The sequence below is a fragment of the Megalops cyprinoides genome, chromosome 12, assembly GCF_013368585.1.
Source record: "Megalops cyprinoides isolate fMegCyp1 chromosome 12, fMegCyp1.pri, whole genome shotgun sequence".
In the NCBI taxonomy this organism is placed as follows: domain Eukaryota; kingdom Metazoa; phylum Chordata; class Actinopteri; order Elopiformes; family Megalopidae; genus Megalops; species Megalops cyprinoides.
Genome location: NC_050594.1, coordinates 2,025,992 through 2,049,286, shown reverse-complemented (window position 1 = coordinate 2,049,286; position 23,295 = coordinate 2,025,992). Strand labels below are relative to the sequence as shown.

Sequence of the window (23,295 nt, the reverse complement as noted above, 5' to 3'; positions counted from 1 at the left end):
AGTAAGGAGGCATGGTATATTGCTGTCAACTTGGCTGCAGGATGGGTTAATCAAAAACTCAAGGGGAAAGACGCTATCTGCACAGCACATTGCTGCTTTTATTGATTCCATTTACACTTGTGCAGCGGGATCCCACTCCTTTAACTATTAAATTGGCCCAAAATAGATTTTTCCATTTTACGCCACGGCGACAGAGAAAACATTAGACCATAACAAAAGTGATATAAATATATCAAAAAACAGATGAACAAACATTGCGGAAGATTTATTACTGGGATTTTAATAAATCCGAGGAAGATGAATTGATTTTGGTTAGGGGTATAAGCAACAATTTATTGGGTGGGAAGATGCATTATTTTCCAATTGTTAATCAAGCTACAGTAAAACTGATTTGTGTCCTATTGTATTTTATGGAAAAAGGGAAAGGAACTTTCAATGATTTAGATTAAATGTATTAATCAAAACCACCCACTGTGAACTATATATCTACAACTTAAGATGATTTTTGACACGTAATTCTGCAGAAGTATTTTGGCTCAGCACCTCTCCTTCCAAATTCAATTGATACCACAGCTGGGAGAACACTCCCTTTTAATTTTATGAGGCTTAAAGTAGCTTTTAACCACCCATGTGGCAAATAACGCAGGATTAGAAATATTTAGTGTTTTCCTACCCCCTTAACAAGGATAATCCTTTAGAAACTAGAATGACCTTTGCTGCTTAATAGATCGTTTTAGCTGACTCTTGAAATGATTGCTCGGTAATTTGGAGAACTCACTCGAATGCAGCGTTTTAAAGGGAAGGGAGAACATCCTCAGATGAATATGTAATGATTATGTAATTTGTGGCATTTAGCAGAAACATGAAAACATCAGGGACACAAACACTGGTGTCACATGAATCTGACACACACACACGCAATATCCTGTGTGTTTCTGGTAATTACCTTTGCTATTAAATCACATCCATATTAGTGAACAGCCTTGTATGTGTTTGTTCATCCTATGATCACTCAGCATTTTAAAGCTGCATCTTTATACAGGTAAGCTCTACAAAGTAATATACTGTGCTATAAGAAGAAAAGAAAGAAAACCAATTAGGCCAAAAGTAGTTTGTATCACATACAGGCAATTGAGCATAGCAGAGAGAAAATGGCATATGCTATGGGTGTTGTACTTGTAAGGTTTCTTCATCAATTTCTGTAGCATATTTGTAGAATGAACAAGGTTATTTGTTCTGGAAACTAATTTGAAACCTTTTAAGACAGGTGACATCAGAGACAAGCAGCAGACAGATTTCATCTGATGTATCCATGCGGCTGCACGCAGTTTTGTTGTAGACAAAAATATTATTTTTTGTATTATTTTATTTCTGAAGCACAACACAGTAATCTGTTTATAGTGAGTTGTGTTGTGCTTCAATCACTCAGAGCACTACCCAATTGGGCAAGAACACGGGCTGGGATCAATCAAGCTATCTCATCAGGAAACTCAGACAGACATACTTTACCAAATTCATGACTGTCTGGTGCTCATATGAGGTACATAGAAATGTTAGCCCAATACATCATCTACCCACATGCTACACAGTGAGCTTTACTGTTGGATGTGAAATGTAGTTAGCAAGACTTAAGTGGTCACAGCAAAAATTCCACTGTCTGTTTTTCGTCCAATTTTCTCAAAATGCAGCTACGTGGGAGCTGTAGTTTTTCACTTGTGCTAAGCTCCAGGCCTCTGCTCATTTTCATTGACGTTGCATTGATCAGGCAGCTGGTTCCTGCAGATGCCGTGAGCATGCATACCGATGATGTCATGTCTGTTTGCAGTCGTTGTGAGGGGTCTGTATGACTGCATTCCCACTGTGTATGCTGTCGCCTCCTTTCAAACCTCTGACTATTTCTACATGCAAACTCAGTGCAGGACATTTTATGACTGCAGGATGTCATATATGCAGATATGTATCAGCTGCTGGCATTACAATTCACAACTTTAAACAACCTTCATACATTTTGGTGAAAACTTATTTGCCTCTAAGAAGACCATTCTAAGTTGAGCTCCAACAATAACTGAAAAATGTGGACACTGATCGTCATCTCAGGAGGTCCCATAACTGTAATAATCTAAACTTGATTAATGAGTGGGATTTCTGCTATATAATTGCCACTATTTGCATTTATCATATTGAATGAGAAGGTATAATTCATAAACAAGTGTCTGTGTTCACATGTCTATGTGTATGTATACATACACACACCACACACACACACACAGCACACACACACACACACACACAGCACACAGAAGGTGTGATGATGGGGGGTTTCTTTCCATTTCACCAGAGGAGTTACTGAAACTCCCAGAGAACCAATGCCAGGGCTATCACTGCACACACTCAGTTAAGAGCTAAGCACACCCTTCGGAACAAAGTCCCACAAACACTGAATTCATTTCAGCAAAAGTAAACACTCAGAAACGGAATAGCCTTTAAATGATGACAAAACTGTTCGTTGGGGTATTTTGGAGAAAATCTATTTACCTCTCATAAACACCTGTGCCAAGGCAATGTGCTTCACTTATTTTGTTTATTTGATAGTTAAATTGGAGAACTTTTCGGTGACAAATAGTCTTTTAAACCCGCGACTTAGTTAAGTCACATGTCATCAGGCCCACAAAACCTAATCTATCAGTTGTAATGGCTCCTATAAAACAGGGCAGAGCGATTGCAATAAGGCCAGAAAATGGGCTACAAATCCTGGCTATGCTCAGGCAAGCGGTGAAGCAAAATAAGAAAGAGGCAGAAATGGGATCAGGGCCTAGATATTGTGTGAATGAACCATAACAGCAGAAGGGTAGAGGTCAGAGGTCAAGGTCTTTACGAGAGCCCTGCCCCCCTCCACTCACAGCTGAATGGCTGCACTGATGGAGACTAGAGCAGATTAAGTCAAATTCCAAGCAATTATAGCCACTCTCAAAACCCATCATGCACCTGCACTCTTTTTAACAGCTCCGCTGAAGAAACCTTTCTCACGAAGGATCGTTTTATGCAGAATTTCAAACAAGGGTGAAATAATTGCAGCTGGATCCGATGCAGCTAGATCCACAAGATGAGGGCTCGACCACTGTCAGTCGGAATCACACGCAAGAATGCACTGAAACAAAGCCATATTTTCAGGTTAAAGGTTCTGCAAGGATAAACAGTGATTAAGTTCATACTTTAGACATCCATTTGTACAGATGGATTAGTGAGCTGAGAATTAGAACCGCTTCATACAGCTACAAGAACAGTCACCTGTCCTTAATTCTATCCAGGTATCACTTTCCAAGCCCTGTGCCTTCACCAGCAATGCCCATGCAACAGTCTGGTCAGACAAACCTGAGGAAATGGCCATGCAAATGGCCTCACGACATCGGAGGCTCTAATTGATGGTTTAAAACAAAGTCAATGTTTCAGATTAAGATGAGTGAAAGTACTTTCGTTTTAGTGCTAATATTAAAGAAACAAACCCTCAGTGGTCATACAGCTGTATGTTTTCAGTGTTTCCCCTGATTTGTATTTTAGAACTGTACAAGCATTAACACACTGAATGAAAATTAAGCTGGTCATTACATGCTGTTGGAGGATTTTTAAATTCCTTCTTAAATTTTCATTTTTAGTCAAAGTAACAGTCACAACAACTTTTCAACAGGCAAACAGTTACAAAAATGTTCATTTTAAGACAGATTGTGCTGTGCTGTGGCACTGTGGAACTGGAAGGGGTTTGCCTTACAGTTCATCCTGAGACCATCAGTGTGTGGAGTTTGAGATTAAGCTGCTGAAGTAGTGGCTCTGATTAGCATTACCTAAGAGTGGAGGAAACTACAGTAAACTTGGCTGGTGAGTGTTGTTTTTTTAAAAGAACAGTCATTGACAAAGGGGTATTTTGTGGTATATTTTGGGATATATTTTCTACAATTGAGAATTTGACTAACATCAAAAAAAAAATTAATTTCATTAATACAATAGAAATGACAGCCCTTTGAATAACGCTGACCAATAAACACTTAGGCAGCAGGTAAAAATGGAATTCATTACCCATAGTGTTCTTAAAATGAAATATGAAAAAATACACATTTCATAATCACACAGATCTTACCCTTGAACTTTGTCATTCGTATTAACACGGATGAAATTATTTCTAATTATACAAAGGAAAAATGTGTGGGATGGGGGAAAATGAGGGACAGTCACAATTTGCAAATCTTCATTAATGTGTCAAAGCAAACTGATCAGTTTCTAATGGCAGTGAAGACAAAGCCTTCGCCTTTCACCTGTCTCTGCACATAAGAAAATTATTGGCTAGTGGCAACAGAGTGCTTCAATTAACATTTGGCAATTAAGTACAAAAGGCAAAAATCATGTTTGGTGTGAATAAACAAGCCTAATTTCACCTGCATTAGAATAGCAAGCTACTGCCAATGTAATTCCAAAAGCTTTTAACTTTATTAATCTTCCTCACTGGGTTACAGCTATGGTTACTGCCTTCTAATCGACATAATCAGACAGGCTGAATGTGGGTGAAAACTTTCACACATTTTAAATGTATTACAACCAAATATTAGGCTATTTAAGAATGTATCAGCTAAAAACTGATATTATTCAATAAAGAGCAGGCTAGAGTTACCACAAATTATTTTTGTTGTAGTGTTAAAAAAGTATTCCTGTACCGTCGATATGCAAGCTGTTCTTGTCTCTGTAGCTGTGGCCGGCGGTTCTGTTATATTAACAGAACATGCGCACACTGACAGGGACACAGAAGAAAGATCAAAAGAGCAATTGATCTCTGAATCGTAAAATTACAGAGAAACAAGCCGGTGCTCAGATGGAAGTTAAGCCAGAGAGTGACCGGCCTGGAATAAGATGATTCCCTTTCCTCAAAATTGGACTGCAAATATCCCCTTTTCCATTAACTACAGAGGATATTATTTTTGGCACATAAAACTGCGTGAATCTAATGGGAGGCTGACGGTAGCCCAGATGTGACTGCAGGAAGGTGCCGACACAAATGATGCATTTTATTATTTGCCGCCATCAAATGCGGGGCGCTTCTCTCTGGCGCTGTGCGATTCGGCTTGATCCCTGGAACACCGCTGCTCAATAAAATGGGAAAAACCTCAATATAAAGGCAGCTGAGCCATTCCTCAGGACGGGAAACACCAGGGCCCCCAACACGGTATTATTTCCCCAGAAAACAAAGAATAAATGGAAAAGATGTGGGGAAAACACAAAAAATTGCAAATACAGAGGTAGGTGTTTTCTCAGGGTACCTGGATGATGAATGCAAAAGATATGAATACGTCATGTGAAATAAGGAAAGGAAGAATGTTTTAATGTCTCACACGCAGATGATAATTAACATACTGAAACAGGAAGGCGTATACATGTAAATAAACACAAACAGTAGGAGGAGAAAAAAAACAGTATCATAAAAACGCATTTTATCATCTTCAAAACAAAGCGTTCCTGTGAAAGTGAAACGGCCGGCTCACACAGCGGCTTTGCCTTTATCACTGTCTAGTTGGCAAAAGCTGACCAACAGTAAAAAAAAAAAAAAAAAAGAAAGGAAGAGCGGTGCTGAAAGAAGGAGGTGGCCCACGCCGGTGATGGATCTCCCAGCGCGGCGGAGGGGCCAGCAGCGTTAGATGCCCTTCTGTGCAGGGCAGGGGAGCGGGAGGATCATCGGGGCCTCCTTGGAACGGTGCACCTAATGGATTACCGCTGTCTTCACGCAATACGCCGCGGATAATGATAAAACACCCCCAGATTAAACTATTTCGCACAGCACGCAATTTATTACCTTTCCCCTGGATATGGCTAGGCTAATAAAGACGTGATTCTCCCCACCACTGGCATGATACCACTTTTTATCCATTAGAGGAAACTGGGGGTACAGGGGTGACGAGGAGGGGGGTAAAGGTAAATTGGTTTAAAAGCATGAGAAATAATGGAAAAATAATGGTTATAAGAACAAAAAAAATGATTATGGATTTCAATTAGGTGTTCCCCGCGCTGAGAGTAATCCATTTCTATGTAGACTAATGTGATGGAGGCAGATGTTTAACATTGGCACACCTAAATCCTCAATAAGGCTCTCTCCCCACTGAGCCCCGTGTCTGAGGGGGAAAGACGATGAGAATAAGAAGTCTACATATGGCCTGCCAACAAGGCCGGAGTCAATGGCAGCCCAGACACACATGGAGAGTGGACAGATTTATTTGTTTGAATGAGAAGCAGTGAGCAGAGGTGCTGAAGGCCTTGGACTTAAGGCAGCAAGCACAGCTTTGTCACATCGAATCCCAGGTGAGACGGCGCGGCTGTTGCCTTCAGCCGGATCCTCTGCCCGGCCCACATCGGCGAAGCCCCAGCTGTGTAAATGAGCACCTCGACTCGGGCAAGATGTCAGACGCCAGAATTGTAAATTATTCTGCATAAGGCTCCCTGCACGGCCGTAAATAAATAATGAAAACAAATACGTGTGCAGGCGATGTGTCCGCTCCTTCATGTCCGAGCCGGAGCCCGCAGCCGGCCCGCCCAGCGTGGGCCGTCCTAAATCAGCCTGGAAGTGGGTCACCTGGCGGCATGTAAACACGCCGCCGCTCTGCGGCCTCTCCAGGTGACACCTCATCACTGTGCCGCACGAATGATGGCTTACACCCGTCCGCCTTGTCAAAACACTGCTTCCCAGGCAATTACCATGGTGGCCAACCCGCTGCCGGGGCCGGATGGATGGCCGCGCCTGCCAAAGGGTCACTCTTTCCCCCATATTTCTCCCGGCTGGCTCGCCTTCCGCCGGACGGCGTATCGGCCTCGCGCCTGTCAGCGCCTGACCGCATGGCGCGGAACCCGCTGCCACCCGGCAAACGGCGTGGCGGAATACTTGACGGGCGGGAGAAAATAAACTGATAACTTCCTGATGAGGGGTGATAACGTCTCGAGCGCTGCCGACCGAGAGCTGGCAAGCGGGGACGAATCAATCGCCAGACGGCCAATCTGCATCCTGAGATCTGACAGCCTCTAAGACTGTCAGACGTGACCAATGAAAAGCCCTCAGAAACACCTTGCACCTCCGCCTCTCAGACGATGGAGCTCCTGTGGTGAAGTGCAGCCACATCATCACAACTGTTTCCTTCCATGACTCTCTGCATTCTGACTGTATAGGTTTGCGATGTATTTTTATAGTGTTACAAAATGAATACAAAATAAGCCAGCACTTTTCCATCAATGACTTATGGTATATCATCTGAACCTTGCTAATTAAGAAATAATGATATGAATTTCTCCCAAATGTATGTAGTGACATATGCATTTTCCTGTTGCTTGTGTGTTACTTATATTATTTTTATGTGAAGAACTGACATTTGAAAAGTGTAAATGAAAACACTGATAATGTAAACTTAATCTGATTAATTGGAGGGGAAAAGAGACATGAGCAAGTCAAGGACTGTAGCACAACAACAGCTAATAAATGCAGCCTTTGTATATCTTGAAGACAGAATATTTATGGATTTATAAAATAAATGTCAGAGAACAATCTAAATTCTTTTATTTGCAATAAATGTTACCACAAGGAAAGTTAAACACATTCAGAACATTTTTAAAAAATACCTGCAATGACAGTGAAATTTACCTTCAGTAAGATTAATGTGAGACTACAAACTAAATAATATCAATTATATTGTTGTAATATATATATCATAGATTGCAATATGACTAAAGTACACCATCTCATTAATTAAAAAAATCTATATTATTTATATTCACCTTCCAAATATTTTTTTCCCTGCTCCTCTTCCACACATACACCCACCCACCCACACTCACACATACTTTATTTTAACAATTACTACAAATTACTCTTCACTAATATTAATAATTCAGTTAAATTATCTTAATTACTTCTTTCTAATTAATATCAATCAATTTCAAATGGTTGCTGCATCTATTTAATAATATTAACTAAGCCATGAATTCCTGCATACTAATGATTATAGGTGGCCAGTTTTGACACTGCTTCTGGACAGCGTCACACACTTGCATTTGAGGGAACTCTTTGGTCTGATGCATGATCTAAAATATGGGGGAGAGCAAGGATGGAAAGAAACACTTTAGCATTGAACCATCTGCCGCTCAGTTCCCAGCGCAAGGCCTTGGGCTCCTCGTGGTCAGCTCTGTCTCAGCCTGTTTGGCCTCTGTGTCCTCTGCCTGCCGGCTTCTGGCCTCCTCTTCTTGACCCTGCTCTTGCATGGCTCTTGTCCCCGACTCCTTGGATTAAACCTCTCCTCTGATCCTGTTAAGGGGTGGAGCCAATATCCTGGTGAACTCTAGTGGAGGATCCATGACATTGCACTCCACCTTTCTCTGATGGTGCTGGCTGCGGATTCCGATATCTCTGCCTCAGCACAGGGGCGTTGCTGCCATTCAGGGCAAGGGGTGCCTGGTCCACAAGAGCTGCTCATAAGAGCCTGCTGTCCTTAGAAATGCGACAGGCCCTGCTGTGAGGAGGGGAAAAGGGGTGTCTACGTCTTTCACTACCCCCCCCCCCCCCCCCCCACACACACACACACACCGCTACTCATAACCTTTCTCTAGCTATATTACATGATTCATCAAGTCCATTGCACAGAGGAAGAGGGAGTTCACAATACTGTGCAGCATCTGTGAGCAGAACTCTAATAATGCACTTGTAGTGAAAGCCACTTTCTTACACTGATCAATTAAGACTTAGAAGAGTAGCCGAGTAGAAGAGTAGACTTATTAGCCGAGATAGTTAACCAGTTACATACTGGTCAGATTCCCTTATAGTATTTAGTACATATGACTTCACTGAAATTCATTATTATTTTATTATTATTAGTAGTAGTAGTAGTAGCAGCAGCAGCAGCAACAGTAGTAGTAATATTACTCACAGAAGGGAAATTCTGAAATTATATTAACAGGAATACATTTAATCGGTATGAAGTGTATCATGTTTTAAGGCGCAATGTTGGTCTGACAGTAAGACGGCAGTTTTGACTTTCGCCTTTTTTTCTGGGATCTTGCGGAGCTGTGGCCCAGCTGGGTGTCATTCTCATTCTAATAACCGTCTCTGTGATTAACTGTCCATCCGGCTAATACGCTGCGCATTTCGGATCAATTTCTGCAGTGACAATAGTAACCGACAGCTAACTTTCTATGATTGCTGGCGAAATAAAACATTGAGACAGCTAGTAGTTAGTTACGCAGCTTTGTAGCAAGCTGTAAATTCTGTACGGTACAACCCGATACCCTCCCTGCCTTTTCGCTTTTGGTATAGAACCCCGTAAACTAGCCAACTAGCAGTTATAAAGCTCCTGAAAGAGTTTAAAGTTACCACGTTTCAGAGTAGCAATCTAAGTAATGTTATCTTAAAGTTTTTGGCGGTGACGCATGAACCAAACCGTACTGGCAAAGACCTTTTATTAAATCAGATAACTACCAAGCCGGTTAGCCAAACAAACGCATTTCCTGCATAGTAGGTAATTTACCTTTGGCAACTAGCTAATGCTTGCTAACTAAGCTCCCAGCCATCTATATGAATTCCATGTTATACCTAAACTGGCCACAGTTAGCTTACTAGTTATATCCTTGCTACGTTGCTACTTAACACCAAGTCAGACATCTTGCGATTCAACACAATACACGACATTTTCTACTGAGTTTTAAATTATGCAACGTTAATGGCAACAATTACACATGAAAAGGATATTTTCTCCCACGTTTTAAAGTAGCCTATGTGACACTAGTTACCCACAACAATCACACACGCCTCTGCAGTAGCCGGCAAATTAAGGGACACACACCCGGATGTGGGAATGAACCACAAAACGGCACCCGCAAAATAACAAAAACAAATATCTACTGCATAGAGGAACTGAATCTACACTTTATCACTTACTAATTATGTTACATGTTATTTAATCACATGTTATTTTCATACATTTATTGCTTCGGAATTATTCCCTGTACAGCCCCTGACCACGTGCCTCCTCCGTTGCCATGGAACCAGATGTAAACCCTGCAGGATGGCGAGGATTGTACGACTGCAGAGTAAAATCGGTCAACTTAAAGAAGAGTTTTTTAGAAGAAACAGGTATTTTAGTGTGCGAATTTAGGATTTTGGTTTAATTTTAGAATGACTGGTTATGGATTACTGGTTAAATCAGAACTAATGATACTGTCTGTCGAAACTTTTAACATTTGTTGTCAACTAAAGACTATAGCTAGCAAAACACATGAGGGTACCTATCGCCTGAACCAGCAACAAACTGTAACTATATAGGCTTTGTATTTTGTGAACACTAGTTGTATTACGTGTGGATAATGTTTTCTAAGCGCGACACCAAACGCTGGGAAACCTAGTCACACTCTTTTGCTAAATCCGTTCCCCGTTGCCTTTAGTTTCTATTATGCTGCTTTTGAATAGGCTTGTGCTTTCCACTCTGTGTTCTGTGATTATTTATCTGCCTGTCTATAATCGCAGGATTGCTGAGGAATTCAGAGAGAAAGAGACTTTTGCAGCTATTCGGATACAGAGCTGGATCAGAGGTTGCCAAGTGCGGGCTTATCTCAGGTAATCCACATACATGTATCGGCTATAAAAATGTTCATATACATTACATTACATGCATTTAGCAGACGCCTATAACGGACCACTGGAGTGTCTGTGTAAAGCTGTGAACACTATATCTGTGTGCTGTTTTCTACATGAATTCTCAAACCAAAATCTTTCTACTGAATATTCCCACATCAACCCCCTCATATCAGGAACGCTGTGCCATTTTAGGTGATACTACTAAAACTCCGCACTTAATCTGTGTTCTTTTTTGAATGTTACTTGCTGAAATACAAACCCTCTAAAACTTGTATTTGAGTTCTACTATAAGACAAATGACGTTTTGTATTTGTTGAGAAAACAAAATATTTCATCCAGTATTAGGTTGTGGTTTATACCAGAAGATGTGACTACACTATGATCAGGAACCTTAAGAATGATTCTTTGCTGGCACTACACCACAAATATACAGCTAACCATTCTAAAAGGCTTTACACTTTCTTTCGATTTGTTTTAGTTTGAACTAAATTATTGTGATTTCACTTTTGACTGCCAAAAACCCTGGACAATAAGGATCAGTCTATTTCTAACATAGTATAAATAGTATAAATAATTTTACCATGGTTGTTAATGTGAAATATAAATTGTTTTAAAAAGTCAGGATCTCTTTAAATTGTCTGGTTTGAGATAACCAGCTGGCATGAGTCAGATTAACTCTCAGGAATCAGGACACTGGGCAAATCCAAACATGTCAATTACACATGAGGTTTAAATATTTAAATAGATTCAGGAGGAAATAGAGGGGGAAAAAGTAAATAAGGAAATGGCAGACCTTTTCAGTCTGTTTGAAATCTTGAAAGATATGAGGAGCTTAAAATATTATAAATTTAACAAAACAATAGACATTGGATGCTGTCAAAACCAGACTGATACAGAAGATGATCTGTCATAGCAGAACTGTCCACTCCATTACAATGTAACAATATGTGTGTGGTAATCTAGCAGCTCGTGTGTACCACAGTGGCTGGTAAAGTCAATCAATCATAGTTTTACACACCATCATCTACTTCTACACTGTATTACATTTATGTCCCTGAAATAATAGCACTGTTTGAACAGCTAATGAGGATCACTACATCATCCAGAGTAACAGTGAATTTCAGCCACGTGTGTAGAGATAAGAGAGCGGATGACATCACTGGAAAAGTAAATGCTTCATTTGTGATATTCTTTCTTTTTTTTAACACACTTCATTCACTGTTGTGCACGGTACATTGATTTATTTGCAAATGCTCTATGCAAATGCCTTCGACGTGAATAATGCACGTAATAAATTACATACTGATGTCACATTTTAGATAAGATGGTCTGTCTGAAGTGGAAATGACCCCATCCCCGTCCCAGGCCCTGTACTAAACTGCTAACCAGCCCCAAAAATGGAGGCAGGGCCTGGGCTTGGGTGGGAGAGATCTGCTGCTGCTGACCTGAGCAGTCAGTGTGGCTGAATTACAAGGCCTCTGTCCTGTCAGAGTCATGCATCAGTGTCACTGATGTTACAGTACATTTATTAGAATCAAATCATGAACCTGAGATCAGCTGTTAGCAGCTGAAATGTGATATACATGCTTTTATCAAACGTGCTTAAAATACCTGTATGTGGTAATTTTCATTTGAGTAATTTCAGAACTTGAGAAATTACTCAGTAGTTGAGTAATTTCAGTACTTCTGCCCCAATTTGAGTGAAATATATGAAACATGGTAACACCATAGTGAGCGACTGCAGTGAGCAGAGACGATTACAACGCTGCGGATAGGGTAGCTGCAGCTATATGGGACCTTGAAAAACAGCGGCTCGCAGACAGCAACGTGCTGCAGGTTCGCAGCCTGCCTAGTGTTGTAGAGTCATTACTGCAAACTATTTACTGTATTAGATAACAGAAGAAGATAGAAGAAAATAGAAGAAGAAAAACCATCCAGTGAGGATGAAGTCTTTCTGGACTACCCCCAGTGAAGATCCAGTTCTAATATAATAATCTAATAATAATCTAATCTAATCTAAGACCCCTTACATCCACACCAGCTAGTCAACCAGCGGTTTAAAGGTGATCGTCTGCTTAAAAAGCTACACATGCTCCATTCATAGAATATGGATCAAGAGTGGCGATTATAACTTTCTGACAATCTGCTTTCTCCAGTCTTCCTTTCTGCACACCAAAATGTTATTTAATAGCAGGGGCTGTAAGGAAAATATCCTGCAGGCAGAAGTTAAATGTCAGTGTAAACAGAACATCGCCTGGGGCCTACAGGCCAGCAGGGCCCTCAGCACACACAGGGAGACCAGATAAAAAATATTCCAGTGTGTCTCATCAGGGTTACAACCTTCTCATCTTTTTAAACATGTGGATAAGATGCTTTTCAAAGGACTTAGCGAGATCACGTGTGCCATGTGTTACTCTCTCAGACACCTCCATAGAAATGCCACCGTTATACAGAAGATATGGCGTGGTTTCCGAGCAAGGGTTCACTTCAGACAGATGCTGAAGGTAAGCGGCTGTCCATTCTGGGGAGTGGTTTATTCAGCTGATTTCACGCTCATGTGTGACAAAAATATGTGGAACCCAGAGGGCAACGGAAGACCGTGAACAGAGGTGGATATGTGGTTGCAGGATTTTCAAAACAGAAAATATTTCATTGTTTTCAAAAATATTTAATTGTGCTGTTCTCTCATTAGAACCCCCTTACCATTTCACTTGTGCATATAGAATTAAACTGCCTTTTTCTAACATTCTTTTCATGACTATATAAAGGACACAAAAACTTCAATATGAAATTTTTTTATGTTAAATTTTAGTGATAAAACAAATATGTCTGTAATGATTTTTTAATTTGAAGTGTTTCATCAAGATGGCCTAAATGCATAGGGTAAACTGTATACAGACTCACTGGTGATTTGGGATAGCTTCACCAGCCGTCAGTCAGCCAGGCCATCCCGGGTAGTAAACTCGGAGTAAGGAGCTAGAGTATACTCCATCTCGACAGGTATCAGGTATTTTCCCCATAACCTGCAGCTAACAACTCAGACGTGTAACCTGAAAACAAAAGTCTGGCAAAAATAAGACAAACACCCCTTTTGAATTTTAACCATCATAATTATTGATAATATAATTCAGTTGTAAAAATAAAACTATGCATGTACAACTTGAGTACAACAGGTGCAGTTCCAAACTGTAATCCCAAAGCCAATATTATTGTATCAGAGTTGTTTCTGTATTTCTGCTTGTTGATCGCATGTATTTCCGATAACTCAGCCCTGACATCTTCTGATAATTGTTTGCTTTGAGTGGGGATAGGCTATTCAAATAACACTTCTTATGTATCACAGACTGCTTTGTGCTCTGGTGAAGAAGTTAAGCAGGTACTCTGTTGCCAGCCTGGAGACAAAACATGGGTTCTAATCTGATTTGAACACCCTACTCCACGTTGGATTTGGACCAAACAGATTGTCTCTTTGATGAATTTTTTTTGCCTGGCAGCTGCTTCCCCTTTCTGTTATTATTAAAGCAGACATGTTGAAATATGAATTCCTTTTATGTTTCTCACAAGTTTCTCCTGAAACGCGCTCCGGTGGATAAATCACACAATGCGGTGTGTCCTCAGCCCATGTGAATATTCCTGCCTTTGTTAATCTATCCTCAGCGGTGCACCATTGATTATCAGACTCAGCGGAGAGTACTTTGCCTTCATATATCTCCATTAGTTTCCAGCTTGACTACCATAGATTTTTCTGGTCTTGTCTGCATTATGTATTAAGAAGCAGTCTGTCCCTTCAATACAAAGTCTGACTCCCTTCTCCTCTCTCTTTCCCCTTATAGTGCTTCTGTGACTTGCTATATATTATGTATAAAGAGGGTTTATCTTTTTGCATGTCCAGGACAGATGGGGAGACTTGGATACGAGTGGCTGCGATATAATGCTCTCTTTTTCTCCGTTCACAGACAGCATATTTTATGATGAAGATGAATTTCTACAACGAGATGGCTGTCAGGGTAAATATTTCTCCACTTGTTAAACAAATGAAAACTCAGTTGTGCCCTGAATTTAATTCTAATGTAATGACCAAAGAAACATTCGGTGCATTTGATTGCTGTGGTTACAAGCTACTGGGTCAGCACAGAGCTGTTAAACACAAGCTACTTTGGTAGTATGAAATTACCTCATGCCATGTAATGGTATGAACCAATACTCTAAGCAGGGTATATGGTGAATGTGTGTGTTACATATAAAATGTACATATTTATCACATACACATACATGACAGGGGGGTCAACCAATTGCAGCACCATATGATAAGCTAACATGGTTTGTTGTCATGTTTGTTGTCTGTAACTAATCTACAGCAGTGTTGAATTGCAGTGGAATCAAACCCGAAGTCTATTAATAACAACATCTCACCTGCTAGTGTATGAATCCCACCAGTTTGATGAACACAGAACTTATTTCCCAAGCTATAAATCAAAAGCATTTTGATTTGACTGATACATTGGCACTTTTATTGGGGAAGAGTTGTATTAAAATGTTATATTTTACAATTCCATGCTGCTTCCTTTCTCCCAAGTGAAATTGTTAAAGATGATATTGTAAGATTACATTTTTACAAGCCCAACAAAATTCCAGCATTTATTGGAGAAAACACTTATTAACACTCTCCCACTTTAGTGAATTGGACATCTCTGAAAATCTGAAATGAGGAAAAGTTGTTTAACAGCTATCCCAATAAACACTCCCTGGTTAACATAGGCTATGCCTCCATGAGAATCAAATAACATATGTGCACCATACAGAGGGGAGTGTCTGACTGACCTTTTGAGGTCATGGGTTCAGAAACCAAAGGTCATGTCACCAGTTAAATAAAATGAATAGTGTCTCAACTGGAATAACCCGAGTGTTTTATTGCTCTTATTAAACAGTGTGGTATGAGCAAAGAATAGAATGGACGAAAAAACATTTAAAGATCATCTGAATGTAAAAATAATAATAATAATAATAATGTTTTCAGTGGCTGGATTTCATGTGAAATCTGTCACATATGTTATTTTGAGGAACTGTTTTAGAAATGAAGAGTTACAGGAGCTTGAATACAGGCATCCTTTCCAGAAATTCTAACTTATTGCTAAACTGTAGTTGTTTGCTTAATTTGTATACATTCCTATTTTCATCAGTCATATGCTGTTTGAGGGGTACATAATTCAGTTTCCAGGAATCTGAAGTCTCAATTTAAACAAGTAATTTACTTTAATCTGTAGCACAATGTCAAATCTGAACAAAAGTATAGTTATTACTTATTAGTTATAGTTATTGGTACACTACTAGTGTGATAAAAATGTCTTCTATACCATACACCCACAAACAAATAATTGTATAAATAATTAAATAACTTTAAGTAACTTTAATGTATTAAAATCCAAGGTAAGGTCTGTGCAGCTTCTGCTGGTAACTATAAAAAGGCCTTTCCCTCATTTATCAGGGGTGTAATAGATAAAAAGTAAATTCAGAGGCTGTATTACAATGTTAAATAATGCAGTTTGATATTTCACACCAAATATTTGGGCGTGAAGTAGAAATGTGTAGTTTGTATTACATTTTTATCAGTTTGAATAAAAGTATAGGTGGACATATTATATTTTCAGGTAATGTATGGTCTGTATGGGAAATGCAGTCAAAAGTCACAGCAGTCAAAAATTGTTCGGTTATGATATCATTCTGACTTGCAAAGCTCCTGTTTCAATATCCGTCATGTATAGAAAAGATCTTGAAAGGCAAGATCAGGATGCGTTTTCTTCAGTAATGTGAAAAATACACATCTGTGTAATTTGGAGACGAGGTTGCTGCATTTTCTCTGCGTTAGCCTCGTGTGGACGCCGGGGACTTGTATATGAAGGGTGTCCTCTCCTTGATGTAACAGCACCATGTGGCAAGGTAATAAAGATATAAAGCAATCAAGCATTAAAGTGAGATGGAGCCACGTGTAAAAGTGCTGTAATTTCCAATCAATGATCTAAACTGCAGCAATACTCTGTCCTTTGGGCCTAGAATTAAAACAGGTGCTGCTTGTCATACGCAATATGTAATGCACCATCAATTATCTATACGCATGGGTTACAGTCAATATTATTATTTATTATTATTACTATTGAGATACTGATATGAGTTCACCAATTTCACAAATTCCATCCCCTTAATATTGTTGCCCTTCTTGGCACCCACAGAAGCTAGCCTTCACAACGATGAGATAGCCCATCCCTGTGGGGGAAAAAAAAAAAATGGTATTTGTGGGTAAAGATGTTGCCTCTTTTGTCATTCTGGAAAGAACATTCACAATTCATTGATGTGCCAAAGGAATTGTTTCATTGTGTTTTAGTATTTCTTTTTAGTTATGGATATCATAATAAATAAAACTAAAATAACCAACATTAAAAATGGCAACTGCCTGAAGTGCCGGGTCCTGCTTTCACTTCCAGTCTGTGATCATCTAGATGCGAAAAGCTGAGCGGAGGCTATCAGTGTGCAGGAGACTGTGCAGTGGTTTCCATACAATTCACCATGCTAGTTCCATGTATAATAAAAGGTCAATAGGGCAATGACAGAGTGGAGGGGTACCCCACCCCTGTAAATTATTTAAGATGTGTCATACCTGGTTGGATAACAGCTTAAAATAGGAAATGTTGCAGAACACCTTTTCGTAATAGAGACCTGAACCAGAGGAGAACTAGAAACGTGAATCATGAACCTCAAACCAAAACGCAGGCAGGGTTCCCATTTATGTGCCCATTACATTTCCACTCACAGAACTGACCCTGCGTACGGCTGACCCTAGCCAATCAGGGCTGTCGAGAGGTGTCAGATTTCTTTAGTAAAAAGGTGATCAATTTACCAAATGACAAAAGGTAACAGTGATTATTGGAAAAGCATCTGCATTGAGTTTTTGCTGGTATGATTTGTACTTTCCTGTGATTTTCTAACTAAAATATTTGCTTATAGCTTGCTAGAATCATAAAATTTCCTATTTGCTAGAAAAATCTCTAAGGGCATCACTGTCAGACTACCCTCTTCCTAGCCCTCACACCAGCTTTTAAACGTTTCAATTGGTCAGATAGTGAGGTAAGTGCTTATCCTGTTCTTGTTAAAATGAACACTGATTTTTTTTCCAGGAAAACTAGTGTTTACATAGATTTGCCGGTAATGGCAAATGGGCTTACTTACTGCCAATAGCATACTTTTAAGGAAACAGCTGTTTCTGGATCCTAGCAAGTGATGAACAGATATTTGAGCTGGCTAATAAGATGATGAATTACAGCTGAAATACTCAATAATTTAAACAACCTTAGAGTAGATTTTTTTTTTCTTCAAAACCAGCTATCTGTCCTTCTGATTTTCGCTAATGGGTTATCTGCCTCTTTACAGAAATTGGTATTTCTCACTCTCCGATTGGCTGTGCCAGGCAGCTGGCAGGACAGTTCTGTCTGTGATCCTTATTTCTGTGAGCTAGCACCAGCTTCATTAAGGGCCTAAAGTAGCACAGTTAAAGATCGCATGGCTCTCCATTCAGCATGACAGGAAAGACAGTGAAAAAGTGTCCAGAGCCAGAACATTGCAGTACCACCTGGACCCACCTCTGACAGTGGAAAAGCCCCAATTCTTATTCATTTGTCTGTGTGTGCAGATTTTACAGGCCCCACCAGCCGTTAGGCTGCCCCAGATTTTCAAATTGACCTTGACCCACCTTCTCTTCCCGGGGCTCTTTCCACGTGTGTTTTGGTAATATGGAATTAAATGGAATTTATAGAGAAGCCGTGGGGTACTTTGCAGGTGCAGTTCTTAAACAAACAGACGCGAGTTGGGCCTCAGCTGCTAAAATGTGAGATCCACCTTGTGAAAAAACAAACCACAGAAAACAAGATGCAATTATTTTAAAGAGTATTGTAAAATAAATCAATAAGCAGATGAATGAAAGAAACAAACAGGTCCTGGTAAATGACAAATGCAGAGGATGTGAAGGACATCTCCACCCACTGGATTTCATTGACCAGAGAAAAACCCACCACTGAATCCCTGTGTCACATATTGTTTTAAACATTTTTTGCAAGGTCTTTATCATTCTCTTTACTAAAGGTCAGTTTATTAACACCTTAATAGAAACCAGTGTTTACACGAGGTCTTAGCTTTTATGTTACCTAATTGAAGAATATGCATCATTGATTTTACTTGGCTAAAAGGTCACTAAGAACCAGGCCTCTGAGCCAGCAATTATGTTATTTAAAATTATCTATTGAGTGCTAATCAATTGCAATACCTTTTTTCCTTGCGTCTTATACAAGCTAGCCGTTGTTTTAATTTTCTAATTAGTGCGAAGGACATCTGTTCCTCTGTACATGGGGCTCTGCCTCAGTCCTCTACAGTTTGTGCAAATGATGCTGCATCTGCATCTTGCATCTCTGCCTCCTTCATGCTGTACTGCATCCTGCATCTCTCCCTCCTTCATGCGGTAATGTGTGTTATACAGTTCATTAAAAACCACTGGGCCTCTGCAGCCAAGGTTCTTAAACTACTGTCTGTCAGTGTGATCAGTCTGCAGACCCCTGCCTGAAGTCCACCTACATTCAATTCTGGTGCATTTACAAACACTTTTGTGTCCAGCCTGTCCAAGACAACAGGTGGATGAAATGACATGTGTTGACTTTTCAAAGAGGACCTTGGAGTTTTGTAATCAGAATGATAGATTCGTAACAATTATAACATGTTTACAGCATACTTTGTGTGCCCCTATCGCTTCAATGTACCGTAGCTTTTATGTTTTGTTGTCCATTGTACATTTTGCATTTTGCTGCTTTGACTCTCACACCCCTTTCAGATACAGCGAAGATGGAGGGGCTACTATGTGAGGAAGTACATGCACAATTACCATGCACGGAAGAGGTACCTGGAAGGCTTGAAACAGAAGAATGAACAGGTCAGGTAAGATGATTGAAACACAAATATTGGTTGGAAGAGCAAAGTCGCTTCTCATAGTGCTGTTTGAAAAGATGTTTGAACCAGAATTGTAATTGATGATAAAAATCAGTGTCTATCAAAGCAGGCGTAACTGAAAGTACAGTGGACAGCTGGTCATAACAGACTGTGACTGTGACAGGTATCCAAAAATATGTACATCCAGAAAACAATAACCAAAGATTTCATAAAGTCAGCTGTGTCTTTTTTTAAAACACTAACATCAGAGAAACAAAAAATGTTTCCCAGTAGAAGATAAAATATGAAATATGTCATCCATCAAGTCTTTTTACATCTTAGTTGGAGCTAAAAAGGTTTATGAGATGATGGCCTTTAAGAAAAAAAAAAGTGCACACATAGTAGACATTGTTCTCTTGAGAATCCTGCACTGTTTTTTTTTATTATTAGCAAGGCATCTTTATAACCCTCAAACACTGCATTGAAGGTATAAATAAAATTTGAGTAGGTGTAGCAATCTCTGAGCAGCTCTTTGTTAATGTAACCTGTGTAAATCAGAAGTGGCTGGCGGAATTAATGCGGTGCATATGCTGGCAAGGATTGTACTCTGGGCGGTTTTACAAAGATAAATTGATCTGATTCGTTTAAAGACTGAGTGTGCAGTTGCTAGACATGTTCAGCGGTAACCTCTAGCCTGCCATGTAAAAACTGCCCCAGGTTCTGGGCGGGCTGACGATACTATCAAATTAAAAATTAGCCGCTGATTTCAGCCAGCCCCTTGCATTAATAAAACATGCCATGCTTGGAGGGCACAAAAAGATGCCATCTTTTATTTTTGACAAAAAAATTCAAATACAGTCACTATTTTAATGTCACTAATATATTGCTCTGGAAAATATCTCAAGGCTTAGGCTAAAATTAAATGTAAATTTATTACGTGCTTTGGATCAGTGACCCCCTTTACCCCCCACCTCAACCACCCTATACATATGCATGCACACACACACACACACACACGCGCACGCACACACGCATATGTACACGTATACATACACAGACAATACATTACAGTAGGCAGGGCCATGCTGCCTTAATCAGTCTTGTCACTGCTGAATTATTTCATTTAAAATGAAGTTATTAAGTTATCAGATTAGGGGTTGGTACAATGATGAGGAAAAAAGGGAGCGGACAATAGAAAGGTGCATTTTTTCATCACCCAAAATGAAGTATTCTGAAATATGCTCACAAGTAAATAAAGACTTGTGCATGTGATTTTGCCTGATTGCTCTAGAAAGTAAAATTCATTCATTAAATTACATTACATTACATCAGTTAGCAGACACTCTTATCCAGAGCGACTTCCAAATAAATGCATCGCTATGCTGAGTAGTTATTGAGAAGTATTACAGGAGGTCAATGAGATACTGAGTTAAATGCTAAAGTAGATAGATAGAGAGGAAGGTAGACTAGAGGTACAGCTTGAAAAGTTGTACCTCTAGTTCTGTACATCTAGGTTAGTTTTTTGAATGCCTTCAAGAGAAAGCTGAAAACTCAACCCAGATGTATGGCAACTTTTTTCCTGTGGTACTACATAAAGTCCCCATTTAAAAACAGACAAGAATGAAGCGCAGTGTCAGAAATGATCACGCACACAGACAGAGGTGTCTGTAAGCGTGCACGCTGGCCAAAGCCACCCTGTGCCTCTCAGTGTGGGCTATAAACAGACATTTTCACTGGGAGGCTGGAAGATGTCTGCAACATGTGGGCCCCAGCTCTGACTGACACGCACCCATCGCCATGACGCCAAGGTGAGGGCCAGCAGGTAAGCATGCGCATGCTGAAAGGACAGACTGAGCGTGTGCGGAGGGTGTGGTGTCGCTGTGACAGCCGAAAGGAGCGCCTCTCTCCCCGTCCCCCAGCCTGCCAAGGGCCTGTCCGCTCAGCTGCCCGTCTCTTGTTTATTTAGTGCTTCTGGGGTCACGATCAATTAGCCAAAGATTGTACTTATATAAAACATCCTCTCGGTGCTGGACTCCGGATCACCCCCCTGACTGATCAGTCACCCTGCTAAGGTCTGCACTCCGGCTTTTTAATCCATGTTCCTCTGTCGCCGAATAAATTATTAAAAATTTTACTAATGGCTCCCATTTAGCGCGGGCGGAGTGGACCTGCATGCCAATGACGCGCACTGGGTCCAGACGCGCCAGGGCTGCCCCGCCCGCCGCCGCCGCCGCCGCCGCTGCCCGTGACGGATCTCCCCACGCGAATCCATGTGTCATTTCATTAGCGTTCGCTTGCAGTCCGTCAGCGCGGCCGACCGCTCGCCTCTGTCCATCTTCAGCCTGATCTCACCTTCCGCGGATCTTAATGAAGTCAGGACCCCAGTTCAGCACAGTAATTCCGCAGCAAGAGTTTGCGCAATGTTTCAATTTATCACTTGTCAAGCAGACACTTTAAGTTCCCTGGCTTAATAAGGACATCCTCTGGGCTGAGTAATTAGAAGTGAACGGTTTGCATATTTACTAAATGCGGAGTGTCACTGCCACCATGGCCTGTTGCCTGCATGAATTATTTCTCTATCTGCAATAAACAGCTGGGTAATTATTACTGCCATAATCAGATAAATTCTCTCTGTAATGTTCTAACATAGCAAATCTTTTAAGTGGTGGAAAGCTGGGGGAGAATGTGCCAAAACAGAGCGGTTAGGCTGCTCCTTGCGCTTTGGCCTCCCTCTCAAGGACACTGGTGAAATGGAATCCATAACCGAAACCCTCCTTTGGTTTAAGTGCACATCTTTATGGGAAGCTGGAATAATAATACTCTTTTCATTTTTCTTTTTTTTTTCTCCCTACAATGTCTGTACTCTCAGTTCACCATCTGTGCAGTGCATGAATTGAAACTGTACTGAAAAAGTAATAATCAGAGCGGTTAGCTTGTTTACTTTTTTTTACTTTACCCTTTCAACTGTTCATTTTTGGAGGACACCTGACCTGGGTTACAGTTGTGTTATGAAGGCGTTTCACACTTTTGTGAATAAATGTAATAACAAGTTAAATGTGTGGCCCGTTTAGATATATTGAATTCGATGGGAAGCTGCTGAAGCCTCTGACAGTGTAAATCTACTTTCCCAGCCATATATTGAATTATTTAATTGGACCAATTAAACACACATTCAGGTCACACAGTAATTAATTATTCAATGAGGTCAATTAGCTCTTCTCAAGTAGTCTCGTAGTACCAGATCTCCCTTTCTCTCTCAATCTTTCAACATCCGCCCACTCAATTTCTCAACACCCTACCCTGCCTTTATAAAGATGAATCCATGCATGATGCATGAATATGTGTTATGATCTGTCTCATTTTGAATTGTTTTATTTCCCTTTTTTGTTTTGTCTAGTGGGTGTAGATGGCAGGTTTTGAGTTGGGTAATCTGTAGTTGGAGTTCAGGTCCGGTTGGTGCTGATCGTTACTTGGCCCCAGTTTAAAATGAGATCTCAGTTTCACTGGCTGCTGGCATCAGTGTCTCCATCTGTTAGTCAAGTAAACGATCATGTTAATTCATCAGCTATTGCAGTCAAATATTATCCAGAAGGTAAAACTGAGACAGACCAAGATGTACAACCTCTGATAAATGAAAACTGATCAGAAACTACATATATTACTAACCTAATGTGCAGAGGTTACCA

At 40.3% G+C, this 23,295-nt stretch overlaps 1 protein-coding gene across 1 annotated transcript in view; it reads left to right on the top strand.

The window, feature by feature from the left end:
* Positions 1-10,076: 10,076 nt before the first annotated feature.
* Positions 10,077-23,295, top strand: part of spata17 (spermatogenesis associated 17) — a 39,281-nt gene continuing 26,062 nt past the window's right edge. The window contains exons 1-5 of the mRNA XM_036541538.1: positions 10,077-10,144; positions 10,535-10,624; positions 13,068-13,149; positions 14,602-14,652; positions 19,515-19,618. Coding sequence (XP_036397431.1) covers positions 10,077-10,144; positions 10,535-10,624; positions 13,068-13,149; positions 14,602-14,652; positions 19,515-19,618 — 395 coding nt within the window. The remainder of the gene's footprint in view (positions 10,145-10,534; positions 10,625-13,067; positions 13,150-14,601; positions 14,653-19,514; positions 19,619-23,295) is intronic.